General features: G+C 47.0%; 1 protein-coding gene across 4 annotated transcripts; it reads left to right on the top strand.

Annotated features, from left to right (window-relative positions):
• Nucleotides 1–1,904: 1,904 nt before the first annotated feature.
• On the top strand, nucleotides 1,905–6,853 carry LOC107500421 (sialic acid-binding Ig-like lectin 5). Of its 4 annotated transcripts, none has more exons than XM_036232601.1 (9): nucleotides 1,905–2,150; nucleotides 2,377–2,612; nucleotides 2,831–3,109; nucleotides 3,371–3,418; nucleotides 3,980–4,246; nucleotides 4,339–4,623; nucleotides 4,832–4,931; nucleotides 5,771–5,852; nucleotides 6,370–6,853. In XM_036232601.1, exons 2-9 carry the CDS (start codon nucleotides 2,480–2,482, stop codon nucleotides 6,559–6,561), a joined length of 1,386 nt encoding a protein of 461 aa, XP_036088494.1. In that variant the 5' UTR covers nucleotides 1,905–2,150; nucleotides 2,377–2,479; the 3' UTR covers nucleotides 6,562–6,853. The 4 variants fall into 4 exon arrangements, with proteins under 4 accessions (XP_036088494.1, XP_015981100.2, XP_015981098.2 ...); XM_016125612.2 differs by having other exon boundaries at nucleotides 1,986–2,150; nucleotides 2,229–2,612; XM_016125614.2 differs by lacking the exon at nucleotides 5,771–5,852 and having other exon boundaries at nucleotides 1,983–2,150; nucleotides 2,229–2,612; nucleotides 6,370–6,529.
• The last annotated feature ends 6,265 nt before the right edge of the window (nucleotides 6,854–13,118 follow it).

Below are 13,118 nucleotides of genomic sequence, written 5' to 3'. Positions count from 1 at the left end.
TCCTGTCACACACTCCAACCATTCATCACTCCTAGCAGACAGGATGGGTGTGGGCTTATGGGAACGTGGTCGTATTGGGGAACACCTTGAGCCTCCAGCTTGAGAGCTGCTCTTGTGTCAGCTGGGAGGAAGGCCAGACTGAAACCAGGAGTCGGGGGGAGGGTCTGGGGTAGACTCGATCACCGATGTCTAGTTGATTAATTGAATCCTGATTATGTAAGAAGCCTACAAAAATCCAAAAGGGCAGGGTTCAGAGGGCTTCTGGGTTGGTGGACACGTGGAGGTACTAGGAAGAGTGGAGACGCTGGAGAAGGCATGGAAGCCCCATGCCCTGCCCCACTCCTGGCCCTAATGTGTCTTTCATCTGGGTGTTCCTGAGTTATATCTTTTTAAATTAAACCAGTGGCCTACTTAGTCACATTTTCTCTGAGTTCTGTGAGCCGCTCCGCTAAACTAATGCAATGGGGATGACGTCTCAGGAACCTCTGGTACGAGAACTTTTAATCATGTTCTCTCTTAGCAATTTTCTCTCGTAGCATTTTTCAAATTTGCAATACAGTATTATTAACTATATTATTTCAGTTAATGGTACTATTAACTAGTGTTATTAATGACAGTCAGTATGGCTGTACAGTACATTCCCATGATTGATAGCTTATATTTTGGATAGACCACTAGGCGATTGAACTGTGTGGATCCTACGTTCTTTAGTCCTTTGCTTGCTCAGGATAATCTTCTTTGCAATATATAAAGAGAGTCAGGGTTAGGGGGTTGTGAACCTGGTTACCTTTCGTTCACCTGGACCCCAGGGCAGGGGCAGAACCAGGTTTTGTGGAGCCTGACATTTATAAGAATGTTGAGATGACTCTCTTGGGGAAAAAAAAAGAAATGTGACACACGTATGAAATTTGATGAAATGATAAAACACATCACATCAAGTCACAGAAGTTAAAATGCTCAAAACCAAAATAGAAAACAATTCAGAAAAATTAAAGACTATTTTTATGAGTAGTAGAGTGTACCTCTCTGGCACACCTGCATCACAGAGGTTCCCCACGTTTTTGGGTGATACTCTTTGATTGCCTCATTCTAGGAAAATAATTTTCAGACTATACATATTAATATTACATAGGAAATATTATGTATGGCTATAATAATATTATGTTTATATAATATAGAGAATTGACAGAGAATTCAGTATTTCCTCCAGCAGAGTTGAATGAAATTTCTTTTTCTTATATCCTTTCAGACTCTTTCTTTCAATCCCACAACTTGCTACTGAGAACGTTCAAAATGTTTAACATCATTGTGGAACGTAGAAAAACGTTCAAGTCTCTTTACATGAGACCACCGGGGTTAAAGGTTATGTCCTCACATCCCCGGAAGCCCTTGCAAGACTTTGAAAGAGGGACCGAGCCTGTGAGGGGTTAAGGGTGAAGCTTCCTGAGCTATATGGGGTGCACATCTGCTACCATGCTGAGGTCCAGCCTGTGGGGTCCCTGCCGAATGGGGCGAGGGTCTCTCTTTGCAAATCCTTCTCGAGTGCTCCATCACTGTCCCACAGACTCTCTGACCCTTGAAGGCCAACCGTCATGTTCCCAGAACCACTAGCTCCCTCCTGCATTCCACCATCTATTGGATTTGGGCCTAAATTCCCTCAGTCTTAAGGAAGTTTAAAATGATTCGTTTTCAGAACATACAGTGGTTTCAGCGGTGGGTGTGTTTCCCAGTTACCAGGACCAGCCCTGTTTCTCTCTTCTGACCAAGCTGGGCTCCTGGGTGACCGACCCCCTTTCCAGACTTACCATGTGGAAGGCGCTCACTTCCAGATTCTCATCTGGACAAGCTCCCTGACCCCCGGGGGCCTCAGTATATCCACTTGTCTGGCAGTGAGCGGGGAGAGGATGGGACAGTGTGATCTCTCAGTCCCCTGACACCACGCCCCCACACCCTACCCCTCGGCTTGTGGAGCCCAAGTTCCGCTTCCAGTCGTGGCCACAGCTCTCTCAGCCTTTCCTTCCTGTCGGGGAGTCCTTGGCCCCAGCACACACTCTGCACGTTTCCTTCCTTGACACAGGGACCTGGACCCAGGCTCTCCCTGTCAGACACAGACATGGTGTCCCTGCTGTTGCTGCCCCTGCTGTGGGGAGGTGAGTGGGGCGAGTGGGAGGCACGGGCACAGGCAGGATAGGGGCCGGAGCTGCAGCTGTACCTCTGTGTCCCCACAGTGTCCCTTCAGGACAATTCCGGGTTCGAGCTCCGAGTCCAGAAATCAGTGACAGTGCAGGAGGGTCTGTGTGTCCTCGTGAACTGCTCTTTCTCCCATCCCTGGAATGTGTTGTATCCCCGTGCCGAACTCTACGTTTACTGGTATAGGACTGGGTCCTACGCAATCAGCCCCAATCTTGTGGCAACAAACCACCCAAACGGAGAAGTGTCTTCGGAGTTTGTGGACCGATTCCGCCTCCTCAGGGACCCCATGACCAACGACTGTTCTCTGAGTCTCAGGGACGCCAGGCGGAGTGACACAGGAAAATACTTCTTCCGAGTGGAGAAAGGATATTTTGAGAACCATTATTACATGGATGACACACTGAATTTGGAGGTGACAGGTACGACAGGGGCCCAAGGGAGCATCAGGGATGAGGGACTCCGTGTCAGAACAGGGACGGGACACTAGAACTACCACTGTCAAGGCCTTGGTGCTGGAATGGTGGGAAGAGACGCAGGACCTAGGGTGAGCTTAGGCCCTGAGTCATGTGTCCTTCTCAGGGTCACGCTCTAGGTCCCCACACCCTGGGGCCCAGGCACCTCCCTGTCTGCTCCTCAGAACTGACAGAAAAGCCGGACATCCATGGACTGGAGGGCCTGGAATCCGGCCGTCCCGCGCGCCTGACCTGCAGCCTGCCAGGGTACTGCAAAAGAGAGGGTCTCGGCTTCTCCTGGTTGGGGGCCGCTCTGGACTCTCTGAAGCCCCAGAGCCTCCGCTACTCTTCCATACTCACCCTTACCCCGAAGCCCAGCGATCACGGCACCGAACTTACCTGTCAGGTGATGCACCAAAGAAATTGGGTGACCAGAGAGACAACCATCAAGCTCAATGTCTCCTGTGAGTTTGGCACAGTGGCTTGTCCCTGGGGGCAGTGGGGTTGGGCTGTGTGTGCGTGTGTGTGTGTGTGTGTGTGTGTGTGTGTGTGTATGCAGAGAAGGGAGAGAGGGATGCTGAGCTGATTTGTACATACATCTGAGTCTCGGGGATGAGTGGGCCAGCATCCCTACCTCCCCTGCTCCTACTGCCCCTCTTTCGCTGTGGGGTCCACTTCCAGCCCAGTCCTCACCTCTGAAGTGGGGCTATATCTTTCTATTTTAGATGCCCCACAGAACCTCACCATCAGCATCTTCTTCAGAAATGTCACCGGTAAGAAAAAACTTTGCCCCTTGGGGCCTGGGCCTGTCCCTGGGCCACTGTGGAGCAGGATTGGGGAATCAGAGTTTCAATGGGATCAGCTCTAAGAAGGGCAAGGATAAAAATCCCCACTCTCCCTCCCCTACCTCTTATGGACACGTGCACCTGTACACACTCGTCCACACTGTTCGAAGCCCATTCACCTCCCCATGGCACTGCCCCTGACTTTCCATCTTTCCCGCCGCCCCTTGGAATATTGCTAGGACTAAGCCTTAGTCCTAGTTTCTGCTGCATGCACTGGCTGCTTCACGAAGCCATGGGGCTCTCTGCTTTCCTTCGCCAACTGTCCAGGCATGTCCTAGCGGGACCTTGAGTCTCCCTTGAAACTGAGAGACCCAGACCCTTTGTGCCAAGCTCCTTGGGGTGTACCAGTCCAGTCTCTCAACCCAGAAAGAACCAAGCCAGTGGGCCAGGGGAGGAGACAGAGATGTCAAGCTGAAGAAGGGGGTGATGGAGACTGTCAGCCTCCCAATCTCTCTCCCTCTCTGTCTTTGTCTCTCTGACTCTCTCCAGAGTTGAGATATGTGGGGAACGCAGGGAACGGCTCATCTCTTTCAGTCCTGGAAGGGGACACCCTGCGCCTGGTCTGTGTGGCTGACGGCAACCCTCCTGCCACACTGAGCTGGGCCCAGAGGGGCGGGACCTCAAGCCCCTACCAGCCTTCAAGCCCCGGGATCCTGGAGCTGCCCCGCGTGGAGTCGGGGCATGAAGGCGAATTCACCTGCCGAGCTCAGAACCCAGGGGGTTCCCTGCACGTTTCCCTGCACCTCTCTGTGGAGAGTGAGTGGGGACGAGGGGAAGGACCAGAGAGAGGCCCCCGGGGGGTGGGGAGGAGAGAGGCACCACTGACCCTTCTCACCCTTTCTCCACAGGCCCCCCGCAGCTGCTGGGACCCTCCTGCTCCTGGGAGGATGAGGGGCTGCACTGCAGCTGCTCCTCCCGCGCCTGGTCGGCCCCCTCCTTGCGCTGGCGGCTGGGGGAGCAGCTGCTGGAGGAGAACCTCAGCAGCACCTCCTTCACCATCACATCCAGCTCAGCGGGGCCCTGGGCCAACAGCTCCCTGAGCCTCCGTGGGGGGCTGGGCTCCAGTCTCAGACTCAGCTGTGAGGCCCAGAATGTCCACGGGGCCACGAGTGCAGCTGTCCTGCTGCCGCCAGGTCAGGGGTCTGCTGGGGGCAGAGGCTCAGGGAGAAAGGAGTGGGTCCTGACGATTGGGGGGGAGGGACTGGGCCCAGACAGCAGGTGATGGCCAGCACCCGCCCTCCATCTCCTGTGTGGACAGAACCTACAGCCAGTTCTGCAAGGAGGTGGGGAGACTGGACAGAGTGCGGGGAAGGGGTCATTTCATGCCCCTCTTCTCTGCAGGGAAGTCGGGATCCCTGGCGGGCGTGGTTCCTGGGGCTCTTGGAGGTGCTGGCGCCATGGCCCTGCTGTCCCTGTGTCTGTGCCTCATCTTCTTTTGCATGTAAGCCTTTGTCCTGGGGAGGTGGAGGGAGGGGTGTGGAAGCAGGTGCAGACAGAGGCCACCGAATCCCACAAAGGCAGAGCTAAGTACATCCAGAGAGGCCTTTTTTGGGGGCGGGTGGGGATATAAACTTTATTGAGAATTAATTCCCATGTATTTCAAGTGTATAGTTCCATGGCTTTTAGCTCACTCTCGGAGTTGTGCATTCATCACCACGATTAATTTTAGGACTTTTTCGCTGGCCTAAAATGAAAAAGAAACCAAAAAGAGAGAGAAAAAAACCACACACCCCTGTATTGTCATTCTGCCCCCACCCTTCCTCCAGCCCTAGGCAACCATTAATTTATTTCCTGTTTCTCTAGATTTGTCCATTCTGTCTATATGGTTTCCTATAAATGGAACCATATAGCAGACATGGTCCTTTATGGCTGACATCTTTCATACAGCAGGATATTTTCAAGGTTCCTGCACGTGTCAGTACTTCATCTCTTTTTATTTCTGAATAACATTTCATCGTATGGATGAGGCACATTTATTTGTCCATTCATCCGTTGGTGGTCGTTTAGGTTGCTTCCACATTTCGGATATCATGAATAACACTGCTCTAATCACTCACGTACACGTTTTTGTGTGTAAGCGGGGTTTTTCGTGATGGGAGTTTAGTCCTGGCCAAATGCCTGTTCATCCAGAGGGCTGGATGTCCTCATGTACATGTCGGGAGGGTCTCCAAGTTTGCTCCCGGGGTCCAGATCCCTCAGTTGTCCTCCCAGGGAGTGGGGGCAGCCTGCCCACCTGTGCCTGAGCCATCCTGGCTGCAGTGCTCTGATTTCTCCCCTTAGACTGAAAGCCCGCAGGAAGCGAGCAGCCGGAAGACCAAAGGGCAAGGATGATGAAAACTCTGTCATGGGGACAGTCTCCTGGGTGAGCGATGTGTCTTCTCACTCAGTGTCAGCGTCCATTCGAGGAGTCCAGATTTAGCCACCTCCCAAAATCCATTCCTCTATTGTCAACTGGGAAGACAGCTGGGAGCTGACGTCCCCTGGGCTTTTCCCCTACTTCATTCACAGCCCGTGGTCAGCCTCCTGCTCACCCCTGCTGAACGCTGAGCTTACCAGACACAGGCTGCCGAACCCTCTCCCCAAAATGATTATTTTCTACCCATTCCAGGCATGTCACTTCACCTCTCCCCACCTCAGTGCCTCCTTCTGCAAAGGGCGATAATAAAAGTATCACTATATTGGGTTTTTGTGAGGATTCACTGTAATCAGTACATCCTCGATAGCATCTAATCAGTGGCAGTACTATGACATTTTAAATGAATGAGCAAATAGTCGAGTTCATAAGATGCATGTGTGAAATGAGAGGATGGATGAAGCCCAACCTGCCCTTGGGGCGTGCCTGCCTTATTTCCCTGACTCCCTCTCTCTCCTTCACAAAGGGTTCCAAGCACAAGCCTTGTCCGGACATCCCCCTAGACCAAGCACCACCTGCTGGGGAGTCCCCTCTCCCAGTGGGGCAGCAGGATGTCTACTACGCCAATGTCACCTTTCTCCGGAGGCAGTCACAGGAGCCTCGGGAACAGGAGGCCACCAGTACCACCGAGTACTCAGAGATCAACAGAAGCAAATGAGGCCTCACCCAGGACTCGGGGCTGGCAGAGCAGCCATGACCCGCTGGAGGAAGGAAGTCAGTGACTAAGCGATGAGGCCCAGGGAGCCTTGATGGCAATGCTGATGAAGAAACAGGTGACAGGGCTAAAGACACTTGGGCTCAAATGCAGGCTTCGACACTTCCTGAGTCATCTTTAGTAAGCATTTCGGTTCATTTCTCTGGGTCTTCGTTTGCTATTCTTTGCATCAGAGATCGTACATCCTACCTCGAAGGTGATGGTGAGCATTAAAAGATAAGTGGTTGAACATCAACCCTCACGTGTCGTGTCACATGGCCTGTGCTCGGGGCTTGCGGTTCTCTCTCTCTCTCTCTCTCTCTCTCTCAACAGACAGGTCCTGCTTGCAAGTTACCCTGATGCCCAGGGTGACCAGGCACAGAGGACAAGGTGGCAACATGTTGGTGTCATTCCCCTCCCCAGAACTCTTCAAAACCAGCCCCTCAGCCTCACCCTCAGTTCATGCAGAGTTTCTTTTGAGAAGTGAGCTGCCAGTCTTTTGAGTTCTCCCTTGTAGGTCACTAACTGCTTTTCTCTTACAGCTTTTAACATCTTCTCTTTGTCTTTAATCTTTGGCATTTTAATTATGATGAGTCTTACTTTGGACCTCTTTGGGGGTTTCTTTCTTTGAACTCTGAGCTCGTTGTATGTTTATTTTCTTCACTAGATGAGGGAAGTTTTCCATCATTATTTCTTCAAATAGCTCTTCAATGTCCTGTTTTCCTTGAGGTACCCCTATGACAGATATTTTTACATTTAATTGTGTCCCACAGGCTCCTTAAATGATTATTATACCCTTGGTTGATTTTTTTCCTTGACATTATGATTGAGTGTCCTTGGCTTCCTCATCCTCTGTATCAGTGGTTCGGTCCTCTTTTTTTATCCACTCTGTTGATTCCTTTTAATGTACTCTTCATCTCAGATAATGTATTCTTCATTTCTGACTGGTTCCTTTTTATAGCTTCCATGTCCATTTTTATGTTTTTTTTTTTTTATCTCTTTGTTGAAGTTCTCACTGAATCCATCTACACCACCAATAAGTTCACAGAGCATCTTTATAACCAGTGTTTCGAACTCTGCATCTGATAGATAGCTTGACTCCATTATTCCTGGACTTTTGTTCTGTTCTGTCATATGGTTTCTGCTTCTTTGTCTTCCCATTTTTGCTGCCTTTCTGTGTCTGTTTCTATGTACTAAGCAAAGCTCCTAAGTCTCCTGGTCTTATTAGTGTGGCTTTGTGTAGCAGGTGTCCAGTGACACAACCCTGAGAGGGGTTCAGCTGTAGGCTGAGTTTAGCCCCAGCCTGTGTCCCTCCAGGGCCACCTGGTAAGATTCAGCAAGCAATCCATAGAAGCCATGCTTATAGTTGCATCAAAAGGCCACACCAGAAACCGATACCAGGTGCCACCAGTGTGACTCTATGTGCTGCTCACTAAGGGGCATCTGAGTAAGAGAAGACAGATCTGGATGTAGGTTGGATGGGGCTTGAGTTAGGGGAGCTGGGTTTTCAGGGACATCTCTAGGTGCGGCAACCTCTGTTATTCAATTTGATGACACCTCAGCTATGGGGGCGCTGAGTCCACACACTGGGATGGGGGAGGACTCAAGAGAGGAATAACAGACACTGCCGGCACTTCTACCAGGGATAGAACCTCATCTCTGTCTCTCACTTAGTGTCCCCCTGTAAGTCCCTGATGACCCCCATGCAGCCAACCTGACGCTGGTGCTCAGAGTAAACAGGTTTGTCACTGGGAAAGTCTGTTTGTCATCACGGCCCCTTTATGTTTATAAAAAAATGTTTGTTAATACTTCTGTATTTTTATTATTTTTAATTTTTTTAAATGCATTTTTTGTTGTGGTATCATTTGTTAGGAAAATCCAGCAGGTGTAGGGTGTATACATTTATATTTATATATATACACACACACACACACGCACATATGTGTTGCATTGTGTGTTCACTTCCCATAGTTAAATATTTTTTTGTCACTACATATTTGATCCTTTTTATCCAACTTCCTCTGTCCCTTTTCTCTGGTAACCACTATTCTATTGTCCATGTCTGTGAATCTCTGTTTGTCCTGTTTGTTTGTTGCTTTTAGGTTTATATCCCACATATAAGTGATATCATGTGAATTTCAACTTTTTCTGTCTGGCTGATTTCATTTGGCATGCTAAGTTCTCAGCCCCTTTAGGAGATGTCTGCTGCCACCGCAGCCTCTATCCCACTCAGATGCTGGGGACCTGCAGCCTGGTGTTCTCGCCCACTCTCACATCTTACCATAAAGGCTCATTTCTTATTTCTCTCCCTAGTTGTAGGGTTGTTCATCTAGATCTTGGATGACTTTCCTTGCTGTTTGCTCCGTGATTCTGTCACAACTTTGATGTACTTGCAAGAAGGATAAACACTCTATCATATACACCAATTTTATCCAGAAGCTCCAGTGGCAGGAATTTGATCAAAGAAATGTATTTTGTAGATGTAACAGAAAGGAATATTGCCTGGAAGTCTTAGACCACTGTAATCTAATCTAAGATCGCAGCTTGAGTTTATTTTACTTTTCTTATGTTTGTATTTTATTGAGAGATAATTGACACATAACATTATGCTACTTTCAGGTGTCCAACATCATGATTCGATATATGTGTATATTGCAAAGTGCCCACCACGACATGTCTAGTTACCATCCATCACCCCATACAGTTACACGTCACTTTCTTGTGACAAGAACTTTTAATCATGTTCTCTCTCAACAATTTTCTTTTGTAGTAATTTTCAAATATGCAATACAGTATTATTAACTATATTATTTTAGTTAATAGTACTATTAACTAGTGTTATTAATGACAGTCACCATGTTGTACAGTACATCCCCATGATTGAGTTATTTTATAACTGGAATTTTGTAACTATCACCCACCCCCGGTCTGTACCTCTGGCAACAACCAGTCTAGTCTGTTCTCTATATCTATGAGTTTGATTTTTCAAACATTTCCACATGTAAGTGAGATCACATGGTATTTGGCTTTCTCTAGCTGATTTCACTTGGCATAATGCCTTCATGGTCCATCCATTTTGTTGCAAATGGCAGGACTTCCTTCTTATTTATGACCGAATAATATTCCATGGTATGTGTGCCACATTTTCTTGATCCCTTCATTCATCGATGGACACTTAGGGTTGTTCCCGCACCTTGGCTGTCATAAATAATGCCATGATGAACACAGGGGTGCAGCTATGTTTCCAGTTCGTGTTTTCATTTCCTTTACATCGATACCTAGAAGTGGAATTGCTGATCGTATAGCAGCTCTATTTTTAGAAACCATCATACTGACTACATCACAGCTGCATCAATTTACACTTTCACCTAGAGGGTTAGAGGGTTTCCCTTTCTTCATATCCTCTTTCTTCACCACTTGTTATATTTCTCTAGTTGATAATCTCAGCTTGAGTTTTGCTAGACCACTAGGTGATCTAACTGTGGGGATCATGTTTTCCAAGACAATCTTCTTTGCAATACAAAAGAAAGTCAGGGCGGGGTGGGGTGTGAACCTGATTAACTGTTGTTCACCGGGACTCTGGGACGCCGGGGCAGACCCAGGTTTTGTGGATCCTGACATTTATACAAATGTTGAGATGACTGCCTTGGGGAAAAAAAAATACGAAATGTGACACACATATGAACTTTTATGAAATGATAAACACATCACATCAAGTCACAAAAGTTGAAATGCTCAAAACCAAAACAGAAAACAATGCAAAACAATTACAGACTATTTTTATTAGTAGTACAGCGTACCTGTCTGGCACACCTGCAAAACACACTTTCCCCATGTTTTTGGGTGATACTCTTTGATTGCCTTTTTCTATGAGAATAATTGTCATAATGATAAATATTAATATTACATGGTAAATATTATGTATGGCTATAATAATATTACAATTATATAATATAGAGAATTGACAAAGTATTCAGTATTTCCTCCAGCACAGTTTATTGAAATTTCTTTTTCTCGTATCCTTTCAGAAACTTTCTTTCAGTCCCACAACTTGCTACTGAGAACGTCCAAAATGTTCAATATCATTGTGGAGTGTGGGAAAACGTTCAAGTCCTTTCACACGAGAGCACTGGGGTTACAGGTTATGTCCTCACATCCCCAGAGCCTTTGCCAGGCTTTGAAAAAGGGACCGAGCTATACAGGGAGCACATTGCTTCCATGCTGAGGTCCAGCCTGTGGGTCCCCACTGAATGGGGCGAGGGTCTCCCTTTTCACATCCCTCTTGAGTGGACCTGTGGTCCATCACTGTCCCACAGACCCTCAGACCCTAGAAGACCAACCTTTATGTCCCCAGAATGACTCAGCTTTGCCCCTGTGTTCCATCCTGCATTAGATTTGGGCAAAATTCCCTTATACTTAAGAAAGTTTAAAATGATTCTTTTCAGAACATCCAGTGGTTTCGGCTGAGGGTGGGGCCCCTAGTTACCAGGACCAGCCCTGTTTCTCTCTTCCAATCAAGCTGGACTCCAGGGTGACTCCCCTTCTGGACTTATGTACCATGTGGAAGGCCCTCACTTCCAGACTCTCATTTGGACAAGCTCCCCAACCTATGGAGGCCTCAGTTTATCAACCTGCCTGGTGCTGAGTGGGGAGAGTGCGGGACAGGGTGATCTCTCCACCCCCTGAAACCACACCCCCAAGCCCTACTCCATGGCCTGTGGAGCCCAAGTTCCCCTTTCAGGGTGGCCATAGCTCTCTCAGCCTTTGCTTCCTGTCAGGTAGTTCTTGGCCCCAGCACACACTCTGTACGTTTCCTTCCTTGACACAGGGACCTGGACCCAAGCTCTGCCCTGTCCGGTGCAGACATGGTGCCCCTGCCGCTGCTGCCCCTGCTGTGGTAAGGTGACTGGGGTGACGGGCGGCACTGGCACAGATGAGGGAGAGGCCAGAGCTGCAACTGAGCCTCTGTGTTCCCACAGGGTCCATTCAGGACAATTCCGGGTTCCAGCTCTGAGTGCTGAAATCAGTGACAGTGCAAGAGGGTCTGTGTGTCTTCATGCCCTGCTCCTTCTCCTATCCCTGGATTCCGAAAAGTCTCCCTGCCGAAATCTACATGTATTGGTACTGGAATGGGCAGGATACACACTTCAACCACAGTAGGTACTGTGTCCTGGGGACACGACTTCGCCTGCCTCTCCTCTTGCCCAGCAAGCTGCCCCAGCCTACCTGGAGTTAGTTATAGTGGCCAGAGAAGTATTTTAGGTTACCGTCTGCATGTCATTTCCTTTTCCATTATTTGGTTTTCAATCACTTTGTGTTCTTATGGTTAAAGAAAGTCTCTCAAATAGCTTACGTTCTTTTTGAAAATGGAGTCTGGCAATCTATCTTCTATTTGGATTGTTTTGTCTTATTACAGATAATCTAATTAGTTTTATGATCAGATGTAAGTCAGTTCTATTTCTAGTTGTAGTCAATCGGTCCTGTTTCTTTTTCTTTTCTTTTTTTACTTAAAACTTTTTTGCCTTTTTTTAGATTAATCTCATGTCTTCTATTAATCCATTGTTTTTGTATTCACATTTGTTGATGTAATTTTTATTACTTTTTGTAGTTGCCTAGTTATTAAAATATACATCCTTGATATATTGCAATTGTTCTTCCATTGGTATTTTTATCTATTCTTGAAAATGGAAAAAATTTCATACTTCAGGTACATATACATTCCTCTCACCATTCGTGTTATTATTGTCATAAATCTTATGTCCGTTAATGTGATAAACTTCACAGAACCTTATAATTAAACGAGTTTTCCCCAGATTTATTGAGATATTGACATATAACATATGTAAACTGAAGGTATACGATGTGATGACTTGTTATACATGTATATTGTGAAACGATTACCACAATCAGGTTAGTTAACATTTCTATCCTCTTGTATAATTATCATTTTATGGTTATTACATTATGGAGCTACTCTCTTAACAACGTTCAAGTATATAATACAATGCTATTAAGTATCGTCACCATGGTGTACATGAGACTGGATCCCCAGAAGTTATTCATCTCACTACAGGAAGAATGAACCCTTGACCACCATCTCCCCGTGTCCCCGCCCTCAGCCCCTTGCAATCACCATCCTACTCTGTTTTTGTTTTTTTTTTTTTTTTGAGTTCATCCATTCTAAATTTCACATGCGAGAACATACAGCATTTAAACAATAACTGTTTGGAAAATTGCCCTCATAGTTGCGATTCTTTTATTCAATTTTAAGTTTCCATCACAAATATATTGTCCTCTATACAAAACAACTCAAAATGTAGTAAAAACCTAAAATTAAGACTAAATCGTATAAAACTCTTTTTTAAAGAAAACCTCGGGGGGGGGGAGCCTTATGAAATCGGATTTGGCAATAATTTTCTGGATATTTACACCAAAAGCACAGACAACCAAAGCAAAAATAGACAGATGGGACTACATGAAACTCAAAAGTTCCTGTGCACAGAAGGATAGAATCAACAGAT

Source organism: Rousettus aegyptiacus, unplaced genomic scaffold, assembly GCF_014176215.1.
Source record: "Rousettus aegyptiacus isolate mRouAeg1 unplaced genomic scaffold, mRouAeg1.p scaffold_m13_p_14, whole genome shotgun sequence".
NCBI classification, from domain to species: Eukaryota; Metazoa; Chordata; class Mammalia; order Chiroptera; family Pteropodidae; genus Rousettus; species Rousettus aegyptiacus.
Note: the sequence above shows the minus strand (reverse complement) of the source record. Positions and strands in the feature narration are given on the sequence as shown.

Coding starts and splice junctions, on each gene's coding strand:
- LOC107500421 (XM_016125612.2), top strand. CDS start 2,114: ATGGTGTCCCTGCTGTTGCTGCCCCTGCTGTGGGGAG. Junction 2,151..2,228: donor GCTGCCCCTGCTGTGGGGAG/GTGAGTGGGGCG, acceptor GTGTCCCCACAG/TGTCCCTTCAGGACAATTCC. Junction 4,624..4,831: donor AGCTGTCCTGCTGCCGCCAG/GTCAGGGGTCTG, acceptor TCTTCTCTGCAG/GGAAGTCGGGATCCCTGGCG.